At 43.2% G+C, this 13,240-nt stretch overlaps 1 protein-coding gene across 1 annotated transcript in view; it reads right to left on the reverse strand.

Annotated features, from left to right (window-relative positions):
• Positions 1–12,192, reverse strand: part of LOC121854283 (serine/arginine repetitive matrix protein 2-like) — a 28,510-nt gene extending 16,318 nt beyond the window's left edge. Inside the window, exon 1 of the mRNA XM_042348852.1 lies at positions 12,066–12,192. Coding sequence (XP_042204786.1) covers positions 12,066–12,192 — 127 coding nt within the window. The remainder of the gene's footprint in view (positions 1–12,065) is intronic.
• Positions 12,193–13,240: the final 1,048 nt, after the last annotated feature.

Consider the following 13,240-nt stretch of genomic DNA (forward strand, 5'->3'; position numbering starts at 1 on the left):
AAAGGCTAAGTCATCGTACTGAAGGGGTTAAGTCATCATACTCAAAAGGTTAAGTCATCGTACTGAAGGGGTTAACTCATCATACTCAAAAGGCTAAGTCATCGTACTGAAGGGGTTAACTCATCATACTCAAAAGGCTAAGTCATCGTACTGAAGGGGTTAAGTCATCATACTCAAAAGGTTAAGTCATCGTACTGAGGGTGCCTACTGGCTAGACAGAACAAAATTCCCTGGCTTTCCAGGAGTAAATTTGAAAAATTCCAGGCACATTAATTTAGTATTTATTACGAGAGAATAACCAAATCAGAGGTTTTCAATAATATGTATATACCATTGTACCATTGGGAAATTTAAAGATAATATATATGATACTAATCAAGAAATTGAAGACCCTTTCGGGCCCACCTCAAGTCAATCTGACAGAAAAGAAAATATACATCTATGAATTGATGTATTAATTAAAGTACGTGTCGTACAGTACGTCCCTGTGAGGTACTTAGTCTAGATACTAGTTACAGAAAGCTGTCAGACTCCCACTATTGTCTTTAATTTCCTTAATGTTTTCAACTTTATTTATATAAATTCCTCACATTTTGGTAAATACATAACAATTTAGTACTCAAGGGGTTAAGTCATCGTACTCAAGGTAACAAGTCGCCGTACTCAAGAGTTTTGGTCATCGTACTCAAGAGCTTAAGTTATCATATTCAAAGGGGTTAAATCATCGTACTCAAGGGGTAAAGTCATCATACTCAAAGGGTTAAGTTATCGTACTCAAAGGGTTAAAGGTGAAGAGATTACATATTTTCGTGTCATCAATAAACAGTCATCAATTCGCTCATACCTCGTGAACAAGAAGTAAACATGGCAGGTATTGATTGTGGTTAATGTCAGCCGCTGTAACCAAGCAACCATCATCGCCTGGCGTTCACAAGCAGGAGAGGTTGATGCCAGACACCCCCCCCCCCACACCCCTCATAAGACCCACACCCTCACACACACCTAACCCCCTCCCACCCACAAGATGAAAGCGGGGGCAATGTTAGGTCAGGCTCGCTGGGTCATGGCTCTCGCCCCCCTTTACAATGGCTCTGCTGGTGCCACACATCCAGGCCTGGCACCCCCCCACCAGCAACTGGCACTCTACACCAGCTCCTGTGACCTTATACTCTGTAGTCCTCACCATGAGAGAGGGCTAATTATATATATATATACTGTATATATATATATATATATATATATATATATATATATATATGTGTGTGTGTGTGTGTGTAATATCTATTTCTGTCTCTATTAATCATAAATATTCAGCAGCATTTGTAAGAACACTAACACGTACATAAAACACAAATGATTTTCAATGCATTTTAAAAATACTAATATTACTTCAAATAAAAATTTAATTCAAAACTAATTATAATTCTCATCTACGACAGTTAATATTCACTATTTTTCTATTTATTATTATTATTTTTTTAAAGTCTTTCGCTCCTGGGACGCCTCTTTTAATATTTTATTTGGTTAACGTCAGACGATTGTATTCATCTCAGTCGTTCATAGGCCAGGTGAGCCAATCACCACCACACACTGTACCCCACACACTGTAGCCTACACCACCACACACAGTACTCCACACCACCACACACACAGTACCCCACACCACCACACACTGTACCCCCAGCCACCACACACTATACCCCTCACCACCACACTCTGTACCCACACACTATACCCACATACTGTACCCCTCACTCTACCAGCAACCAAAACATTATAAACCTTTTCAATGTATGTGTTAACCTGACTAAATATTGCCACTTACAAGGGCTTCAGTAAAGACTAAGAACACTATACCTTCACACGGATGAATTTCAACGATTGATGTGGTAATACTGTGTCAGCCAATGAAACCCCATCGCTTAGACTACAGTAACTCTCTATGTTGACACACAAGTCGGTGAAGTTAATTATTGGCGACACATCAAAGGCTTCCTTTCACGGTACAAGCACTGGTGACCCTTAATGACGCCTGTATTAAAAGTCAAAGTAAAAACCTGGCTGTAACTTTATCCACAGCGACACACACACACACACACAAAAGAGGGTGATTATTCGACTCCGTAAAACCTAATATAATTTTCCGTCTAGACCCGTGACGACCTGAGGTAAAATCGGTACATCAAAGACGACCACACAACATCTGTACTGATGGAGGTGAGAGACAAGGTGTAGGTGAGTGTCTTCTGTACACCCCCGTCTCTGTACACCCACGTCACTGTACACCCCCGTCTCTGTACACCCACGTCACTGTACACCCCCGTCTCTATACACCCACATCACCTGTACACCCCGTCTCTGTACACCCACGTCACTATACACCCCCCGTCTCTGTACACCCACGTCACTGTACACCCCCCCGTCTGCATACACCCCACGTCACTATGTACACCCCCGTCTCTGTACACCCACGTCACTGTACACCCCCGTCTCTGTACACCCACATCACTGTACACCCCCGTCTCTATACACCCACATCACTGTACACCCCCGTCTCTGTACACCCACATCAGAAAGAGCTTTTACACCTGGCCATCGTCTCCTTTTACACACGACAAACTTACAACAGGACCCAACACGCGAACCTTGGTGGACTGTAGACACAAGAATATATATTACTTGGGCTGTTGACATATGCTTTTGGTCTTAACACTGAACTGTGAAAATAAACTTGGTGGTGGTGGTGGGGAGGTGGTGTGATGAGGAGGTGGTGGTGAGGAGGGGTGGTGGTGGGAGGTGAGGTGGTGATGGGGGTGGTGGAGTGGTGATACAGGTGAGGAGATGGATCTGTAGGAGGGAGGGAGGGAGGGAGGAGGGAGGACTGTGGAATGTGGAGGGGGAGGTGGGGAATGTGGAGGGAGGGAGGGAGGGAGGATAAAGCAAGAGAGGGAGAGATGTGGGCGTGAGGGAGGGAGAGAGGGAGGGAGGGAGGGAGGGTAGGTGAAGGACAGGAGCGGTCAGAGTTGGTCCACTACCACACCACCACAACAACACCACCAACCCCTCAGCTAAACCATCACAACTCACAACCAGTCACAGTACAACAAGCACCAACAACCATCTTAACTCTCTCTCTCTCTCTCTCTCTCTCTCTCTCTCTCTCTCTCTCTCTCTCTCTCTCTCTCTTTCCTTTACCTACTCTTCATCTTTATGTTATTGTTATCACTGTATCAGTCCTTCCTAGGTCCCCCCTACCCCCTCCCCCCAGGTGCCCATCAGGTGTTTAAAGTGATGGTAATAAGAGGAAGAAGTGACCACCAGATGTCACACTTAAGCACTCTTGATTCTGTCTGTCTCATTGTTATTTATTTTCGTTATTTAATATAGTCACTGAAGTGTGGCTAATACACACACACACACACACACACACACACACACACACACACACACACACACACACACACACACACACACACACCTACCTAGCATTGTCTTGTCACTTGAATTACTGTTGGTTGAGACTTATATCTCCAAAGGTGCATTGAAGACGAGCTGGCGGTGGTGGCCATTTCTGACAAAGTACTACCCTTGTGACCCTTCAAGGTTAGCCAGGACGGGAGGAGGTAATGGAGAGGGAGGAGGGATAGAGAGGAAGGGAAGGAAGGGGAGAGAATGGAGTGAGAGGGACACACACACACACACACACACACACACACACACACACACACACACACACCAGCTCTAAGATGCATGGTGTGGGGTAGAGGTGTGCAACCATGCGTGATGCCCTGGATTGTCTTGCCTGACCTCTATCCCAGGGCATTGGGCATAGTACATGGCATGTCTCCTGTGTCTGAGTGCCCTGGCGGAGGCTCTATGTAACGCTGCATGACACAAGGTGAATTATAGGCTCTATTTTCGTGGACCCATAGCTCTATATAACAGCACTGCATGACTAAAGCTCTATATACCACAATGCAGCACCTATGCATGACGTGTACTATACTGCATTACAGTGTCTTACGATCCTACACAACGGCCAGACATGTTTACTGCATGACAACGGCTGGTGGCTCTAGACTATTGCATGACATTTTCGCTGCAGTGCATGACTAGGGTCTGTAGCCGCGCATGACTCCATACACATCATGTTTTTGTTGTCTTTGTTGTATTTCATATGAATATTCTGCATTGTTATTATTTTTGTTGTTGATTCTGTTTCATTGTTGTTGCTGTTGTTGTTGCTGTTGTTTTTGTTGTTGTTGTTGCTGTTATTATTATTATTATTATCATTATTATTATTATATATTTTCTCATGCACTGATTAATCTTTCCAATAAACCTAAAATGGTCTTTGTTGACACCCCCTCCCCCCCCCCTGCATGACCTGGTCCCCTCTGTTAAGTTGCATGAATAATGATTTCCTCCCTATTTCCTGGTCACTCTACTGCATGGCATGATCATTATCCTGCACTGCTACACTTCACTCATGATGGGCACGATTACAGCTGCATGATTCAGTAATTAACGTGTGCTTAGGTTATGATGTGCATGATTATAGCTGCATGGTTCAGTAATTAACATGTCCTAAGGTGATGATGTGCATGGCTACAGCTGCATTGCATGATCATTTCCCTTGCCCTTGTAAAACACTAAGGTGAAGAACTACGTGACTTACGGTGCATTACATGAATATCTTTATCTATTCTCTACTACATAATGCATGGCCAGATTGATAAATTTCATGATTTATTCTGCACTACACAAATCATCATTCGCCTTGCATGACTTTCTCGTCAATATGAATGATTTATAAGCTGCAAGGTATGATTTTTTTTGCATGACTCATCTGATGAACTTAAAATAATAATTGTTTGACTGATTTTTTTTACATTATTTTGTTTACTGTATAACATAAAATAACTCGCGCATGACAGATTTTTATTTATTTTTTTTTTATTTACGGCATGACTTAAATAATAAACGGTATGGGATTAATTGCATGACTTAACTTATACCGTGCATGGCTTATACTAAATGATTTAACCCATGAATTGCCCGAAATACTGTATGACTAAAACATCTACACTGCATGACTAATACTGGACGCGTCTATTGATAAACTGCCTGACATAATCCTTGACTTAACTGATAAGGCTACATGACTCAAGTAATAAAAGCCACGACTTATACTGCATGATTTTCAGCTGCATGACGCGGTGAATCTTGTAAATTGTGGAGTACTATCTCTCTCTGTCTCTATCTCTCTCTTTGTGTGTCTGTCTCTCTGCCTGTCTGTCTCTCAGGTGAACAAAGAGAGTCTTAAAGGTTTGCAAAATCCTCAGTCCTTCCTCCTCCTCCGTGTCCTCCTCTTATTCCTCCTGCTCCTCCATCTCCTCCACGTTCTTCATGTCCTAATCATCAAATTTCTGCTCTTCCTTCTCTTCTTCTTCGTCCTTATACCCCCCTTCCTCCCTTCTCTTCTGTTTCCACCTCCTCCTTCTTCTCTTCCTCCTCTCTCTCCTACTCGTGTGTGTGTGTGTGTGGGTGTGTGTGGCCAAGAAGGGGTTGGACAGGGAGTGCAGGAAAGGGGTGCAAGGGGAAGGGGGAGGTGCAGGGGGAGGAAGAGGGGGAAGGGGAAGGTGCAGGTGGACGGGAAGGGGTGAAGGGGGGAGTGTGCAGGATAAGGGTGTAAGGGGAAGGGGGAGGGTGAAGGGGAAGGGGAGGGTGTAGGTGGAGGAGGAGGGAGCAGGTGGAAGGGGTAAACCAGTTTTAGAAGCACAATCATGAGTTCTAAGCCTTCAAGGACTCTCTCTCTCTTCTCTATTTCTCTCACCCCTTCTCTCTAACTCTTTTCTTTCTCTCTCTCCCTTTTCTCTATTTCTCGTTCTCTCTCTCTCCTTCTGTGACCGAGTGAGTGTGTGTGTGTGTGTGTGTGTGTGTGTGTGTGTGTGTGTGTGTGTGTGTGTGTGTGTGCGTGTGTGTGTGTGTGTGAGAAGAAAAGTGAACGTCTGATTACATGCATAACTTCACGTGTGTTCTTAATATATGAACGCATACATAGGTATGTTACGTGCGTCCTCAATTGAGTGCATTATTATCCGGAACATGTGCGTATTGTGTGTGTGTGTTTCTGTATCAGTACACACAACTCGTTTCCAGATCTGTATTTATCTCTCTCACACACACACACACACACACACACACACACACACACACACACACACCTCCCTACACACACACACACACACACACACACACACACACACACACACACACACACACCTTATAAACACTCAACAATAACCACGTGAGGTTCATCATGTTATGTTTACCTCCTGTAGCCCCGCCCGCTACTCCAGGCTCCACTGAAGGAGACGCTCGCACCCTCTCGCCTCACACCCACCAGGCTCCACCACCACACCTCTCCATCCTTGGCCTTCACGTTAGCTACACATACATTCAATATTTATCTCAAAACATCAAGCACGATACATTCTCCTTAACATTTTCTCCAGGCCTTGAATGTTCATATGTGATTCAAGTGTGTGTGTGCATATGAGAGAGAGAGAGAGAGAGAGAGGAGAGAGTGTGTTTACCACGTAGAGACAAGCAGGACGCACCACAAGCCGTATGGAGGCTGAAGACTCGGTTAGGGCTACAAGGCCAACTGGCTCTAATGGGCCCTAACCTAACAATAACCTAGCCTAAATGTAGCCCAGGCTAATCTAACCTAATCCAACCTAACACAACACAAAGGAACCTAAACTAACAGGCACAGAGAGAGAGAGAGAGAGAGAGAGAGTGAATCAATGAATCAATGAATGAATCAATGAATGAAGGAGAACAATAAAGATCTCACAAGCAAAAACACCAAACACTCAAACATGCAATAACACACACACACACACACACACACACACACACACACACACACACACACACACACACACACACACACACACACCACAACTATCAGCAAAACGGCACAGAACCACCACTAACTGACCACACACACACACACACACACACACACACACACACACACACACACACACACACACACACACACGATGACTAGAATTAGCCTCAGTTAACGATGGTGAGTCAACAGGTGTGCGTGACTCGACAGGTAACCCGACAGGTAGACCAGTGTGTTGACGGACTCCTCCTTGTCTGTTGTATTAAGGTAACTAATCCTCAGGTGGGTGATACGTTAACCCTTTGATGATGGTTTAACCCTTTAAGGATAATGATTTAACCCTTTAATGATGATAATATACCTATTTGAAGACGACGATTTAACCCTTTGATGATGATTTAACCATTTGATTACGATTATTTAACCTTGATGAGGTTCAACAGTCATTAATTCCGGAGTTTTGGAGAAATTAACTAATTCCAATATTATAAATTAATTTATTGAATTAGTTAATTTTACCGCCACACCACCCCGTTAAGTACAGTACTGTGGTGTCCCTCAGGACTCATTTAGTTTAAAACTCGGGTTGAAACACGACGACCCTCTTCAAGGGAAGATGTTTAATAATACGGACGAAACCCTTTGATGGTAATATTATAAATAAACCACAAACGAGAGAGCGAGAGAAAGAAGCAAAGAGAGAGAGAGAGAGAGAGAGAGAGAGAGAGAGAGAGAGAGAGAGAGAGAGAGAGAGAGAGAGAGAGAGAGAGAGAGAGAGAGAGAGAGAGACCTATGTTTTAATACACTATGGAAGCTGCCTTACCCATCATTGCGCGTATTTGTAAAAAAAGAAAAGAATAAAAAAGTGTTTCTTGAGTTCGTAACATCATCCTTATTTCCCACACCTGCTGTTGAGTGTGTGTAAGTATGTATGTGTGTGTACATATGTATTTATCTTCTTTAGATTCACATGGTAGATTGTGTAGGTATTAATCTCTGTATGTGTGTATGTGTGTATGTGTGTGTGTGTGTGTGTGTGTGTGTGTGTGTGTGTGTGGAGTCATTTTACCAGTATGTTGGGTGTGTGTGTGTGTGTGTGTGTGTGTGTGTGTGTGTGTGTGTGTGCTGGCATAGCAGTCACACCACAAGAAAAACTGAACAATAACAAAACCACATCATCAACAACAGGAATACATTTCAAGAAGTGGTCTTGGCAGGTAGGGGAAAGGGCACACGGTGCGACCTGATGCAGGGGGGTGGCGAGGGAGCAGGGGGGCAGGAGGGCAGGGGTTTGGGGGCGCAGAGGGGCATGAGGGGCAGAAGGGGAGGCGAGAGGGGAACAGGAGAGGAAGGCACGGCGAGGGGAGGGGAGGGGGAGCTAAGGATAGGGGCAGAGGAGGACAGCAGGAAGGAAGCAGGGCAAGAGGGCAATGGGAGGATCAGGAGGGGCAGAGGGCAGGGAAGGACAGCAGGGGGGAGCAGCAGGCCAGAGAGGGTGGGGAGGAGAGCAGGGTGGAGCAGGCATGAGAGGGGAGGGGAAGGAGAGCAGGCAAGAGAGGGCGAGGGAGGGGGAGAAATATTTAGGCATGCTAACAAATGGTGTGTCTGAGAAATCTGCTTGGAATTTTTCGGACAGATAATCGTCGTTACCCGCGTTTCTAGTCGGAAGCTGCGTTTACCCACACCAACTGGCCTCTCTCTCTCCTGTGTGTGTGTGTGTGTGTGTGTGTGTGTATGTAAGTGTATGTGTTGTATGTGTGTATGAGTGTATGTATGTGTAAGTATGTGTGTATATGTGTCTGTGTGTGTGTGTGTGTGTGTGTGTGTGTGCGTGTGTGTGTATATGTAAGTGTATGTGTTGTATGTGTGTATGAGTGTATGTATGTGTAAGTATGTGTGTATATATGTCTGTGTGTGTGTGTGTGTGTGTGTGTGTGTGTGTGGTTTGCTTAGAGCCTATTTCAAATATGACGAAGAGACATGTGTCGTTATGTTACATTTTGCCTGTCTTTCAGTGTATCTGTGTCTCTCTGCCCGCCTGTCTTCCTGTCTGCCTGCCTGTCTGCCTGCCTGTCTGTCTGCCTGCCTGTCTGCCTGCCTGTCTGTCTGTCTATCTATCTGTCTGTCTGTATCTATTTACTTGCAGTCAACTTTGAAATAAAATCGTGTAGCGAAATGAATCGTATTGATACACAATTACACATTCATAATCTATCTAACAAAAACACAATAATTAATGAAAACAAATATTACAAAATGTTACACACTAGGCTATACAGACACACACATACACAGAATGGAGTAACACTTGACCAGCCATCACCCCTCCCATCCTTCCTTCGTAACATCACAGGAAAAGAATTCACAATACGACCCCAAACAACACACCATCTATATCCACCACTCGAAAACCCGCCTTACACACACACACACACACACACACACACACACTATGGTAAGTACTGTACATCTCTCCTGAAAGCTGGGTGATGGACGGGTGGGCACTAGACAGACGGAGGTAAACATTGGTGTTGAGGCTTCCTGCAGGGTGGCGTGTTGTCTCCTCTTCTGTTTATTATTCCCTATATATGATGTGACTCTAGTGCTCCACAGTATTACCTCATTATATAGCCAAAGTATCTAATATTTATTGTATGTATGTATGTATGTATGTATGTATGTATGTATGTCCCCCAAGCGTCATACCAACGCGTCATCAACACATTTTCTTCTGCGCTGTATAGAAAACGTAACCTACAATGTTGGAGTTTGCCACGAACGTCACCTCTTCAGTCAATCAGACACACAGGTCCTCCACCTCCCACCAATTAGAGAGACATAGACCTTCCACCTTCTACCAATCAGAGACACAGATCCTCCACCTTCCACCAATCACAGACCCACAGACCCTCCACCTCCCACCAATCAGAGACACACGAACCCTTCACCTTCCACCAATCACAGACACACAGGCCCTTCACATCCACCAATCAGAGAGCCAGGACCGTTGCTTAGGGGTTTGTTTACACCTGGTCGTCTCAATGTTGATTTGAAGTCGGGTATACTTGACGGGTCTGTGTCTCATATTGCCTTATTTATCTCTCTTTTCCTTCCTTATCTTCTTCTTTCTCTATCTATCCTTTTCTTCTCCTTCTCCCTCTTCTCTATCTCTCTCTTTCTTTAACAAATCTATCTCTTTCACATTTCTCTCTCTCCCTTTTGGATCTTTCTCTCTCCTCTTAGATCCCCTTCCATCCCCCCGCCCGCACTCTCTCTCATGACGTCCCATATTATTTAATAGTGTGTTTCAACATCAAAGTCTGTTTTTGTTAAAGAATTTGAGCAGACTAATCACCCACTCTGCATTTACTGATGTGGTTAAGTTAGGTTACCCACCCATCCTTCCACTCGTCCTCCTTCCTTCCCTCTTCTCCCACCCATCCTTCCACTCGTCCTCCTTCCTTCCCTCTTATCCCACCCATCCTTCCACTCGTCCTCCTTCCTTCCCTCTTCTCTCACCCATCCTTCCTTCATCTACCCTCCCTCCACCCCTCTTCCTTCATCTACCCTGCCTCTCCCCTTCCCTCTTCTCACCCTCTCTCCTTCCATCTCTTTCTTCTCCTCCACTCCTCCCTCCTCCCTCCTCTCCCTCCATCCCCCTCCCCCTCCTGGCTGTCACTACCCTCCCTTGTTTACAGCTCTGGGGCTTCTGACCTCTCGTTCTTGGTCTCGACGTCTGCTGCGGCTGGCTCGTTTTTGTAACTCTTGCTGACGTCACAGATACACCTACCAATTTCCCCCTTCGCTCTACTGACGTCAGGGATATGGCTCTCTCTCTCTCTCTCTCTCTCTCTCTCTCTCTCTCTCTCTCTCTCTCGATATATGTATGAGGAGAAAGATAAGAGAAATAAAGAGGAAGAGAGAAGGAGCAAGAGCAAGAAAGAAGGGGGAAGAGGAAGAAAGAAGGAGGATGAGGAATAGGGAAGAGGAAAGAAGAGACGAAGATTGTGAAGGGAAGTTAGAAAAGAGAAGTGGAGAGGAAGAGAAAAGTAGAATGGAATAGAGAAGAAGAGAGATATAGAGACGAGGGAGAGAAAGATAGAAAAGTTAGTGTTTGGGGAAAAGTGAAAAACCAGAGTGAGAGAACGTGAGAGAAAAAGAGGGTCGAGGAAGAGTGGAAGGAAAGGGGGGGAGGGGTACTGATGGTCGAGAGGTTGTTCCAATACTTTCCTTCATATGTAAGATAAATTATGTTTCTCGGGACAACTATTCTGCAAGAGACTGGTACACCCTCCACTGTTGTTTGTCATCTCTGTTTTGATTCAGTTAAACCTAAATCACCGGACAGAATAGCCAATACGCATTTATAATATAGTCTATGGATAATAACATTCATCTAACCCAAGTAAAATTAAGGAGACGTCATCTCTTCTTAGTAATTTGCCTCATTTACACATAATTGCAGGGTCTCAATTGTTTCTCTTACTTGGACAACACAACACACATAATGTATATCGTTTCTCACTCTTGATTTATTTTTTATTTTTTGTATTTATTTATGGTTATTATTATTATTATTATTATTATTAATATTATTATTATTATTATTTTATTTGTATTAATTTGTTATCAATTTTATTAATTGTTGTAATAATAATAATAATAATAATAATAATAATAATAATAATAGATATTATTATTATTATTATTATTATTATTATTATTATTATATTTTCCCCCCTCAGGCCCAGATGTGGGTCAGTGACCTGTGCCCGGGTGGGCTAATCCCCGTAAAAAAAATAAATAAATAAAATAAAAATAAATCCACACGAATCCCAACCTGTTACAAGAAGGTATACAAAAAATGGGTATTTTATCTGGTAACTTCATCTGTAACTCAACTCAATAAAATCTTAAAAAAAAAATACCCAGTAAGAACGATATAAATCCATATACGACGAATCCTCTTCCATGAACGTAAACACAGTGAGATACTCACCTTGTATCGAAGTATCTGAACCTCGGACTCGGAGATGGAAAAAAAAAATTAAAATAAAAAATAAAATAAAAACCTGCAAGACCAACATAAATCCATACGAATCCAATCCCTCTTCCACGAAAGTAAACACAGTGGGATACTCACCTTGTAGCTGGTGTATCTGGGCCTGGAACTCAGCGAGGCGTTCGTCGACAAAGTCCTGACTCTGACGCTCAATGAGTTCCTGGGAGGAGGGCGCGTACTCTCCGTCAGGCCCTGGGAAGCCGAACATGGAGAGCGGCGTGCCTGATGCCTAGAGCCCACACACACACACACACGAGAGGCGTAGGCAGGGAGGAGAAGGAGAGAGAGAAGAATAAATTAATAATACGATAAACTAAAAATAATGCAAATACGTGATAAATACTTGCATAAATCTAGTTAATCTTAATACAATATGGAAAATCGTCAGCTATTAAGGTTGACTGAAAAGATGAGTCTGTACCCCTAAACGCTAAGTAAATAATAATAATAATAATAATTCACATATCTTGACAGAAAACCATCACCATATTTTTCTCGTCAGGACAAACTATAAACAACTAAAACATAACAACAACAATAAAACTAAAATAACAAACATAATAAAATAACACTATAAAATACCAAACACATAATTTTACTTGACAACTTTCACTCTCACTTTTAGTTCAGTTCACCATCAAAATGTAAACACAGTCTGCGGTCACTACCCACCGCCGTTCAGTTACTCGCAACATAATGAGACATGTTAGTGAGATACCACGACCGTGAGTACGAACCTATATTATTATTATTATTATTATTATTATTATTATTATTATTATTATTATTATCATTATTACTGTAATTATCATTATTATTATTCTTATCATTATTAATAGTATGAATAATATTACATACACACATAAAAGGTACATAACACACACACACAGGTAAGTGAACCTACCCCAAGGCACCTTAGGCAGGTACAAATTCCTCTCCTGCGAGGCATGTCAACAGTAGTATCCTGACCACGCGACAGGCCACACACTACTCCCCCTCACCTACCCTTACCTCTCACCTACACTCCCTCACCCAGCGTCCTCAGGGCGTTATCTCTCATTATCTCTCAATTACGCCTTTATCTTAATCCTATCCTCATTATCTCACATTTTATCTCTCAATTACGCTTTTATCTCAACGTTTTCCTCATTATCTCTCAATTATAGATCTTTCTTCACGGAGGTTTGAGACATTTTGCTGTTGTCTGTCTTGATTTTAAGTAGCCAGACAGACAGATAGACAGAGAGACAGGTAGG

The sequence above is a fragment of the Homarus americanus genome, unplaced genomic scaffold (assembly GCF_018991925.1).
Source record: "Homarus americanus isolate GMGI-L3 unplaced genomic scaffold, GMGI_Hamer_2.0 scaffold50564, whole genome shotgun sequence".
NCBI lineage: Eukaryota > Metazoa > Arthropoda > Malacostraca > Decapoda > Nephropidae > Homarus > Homarus americanus.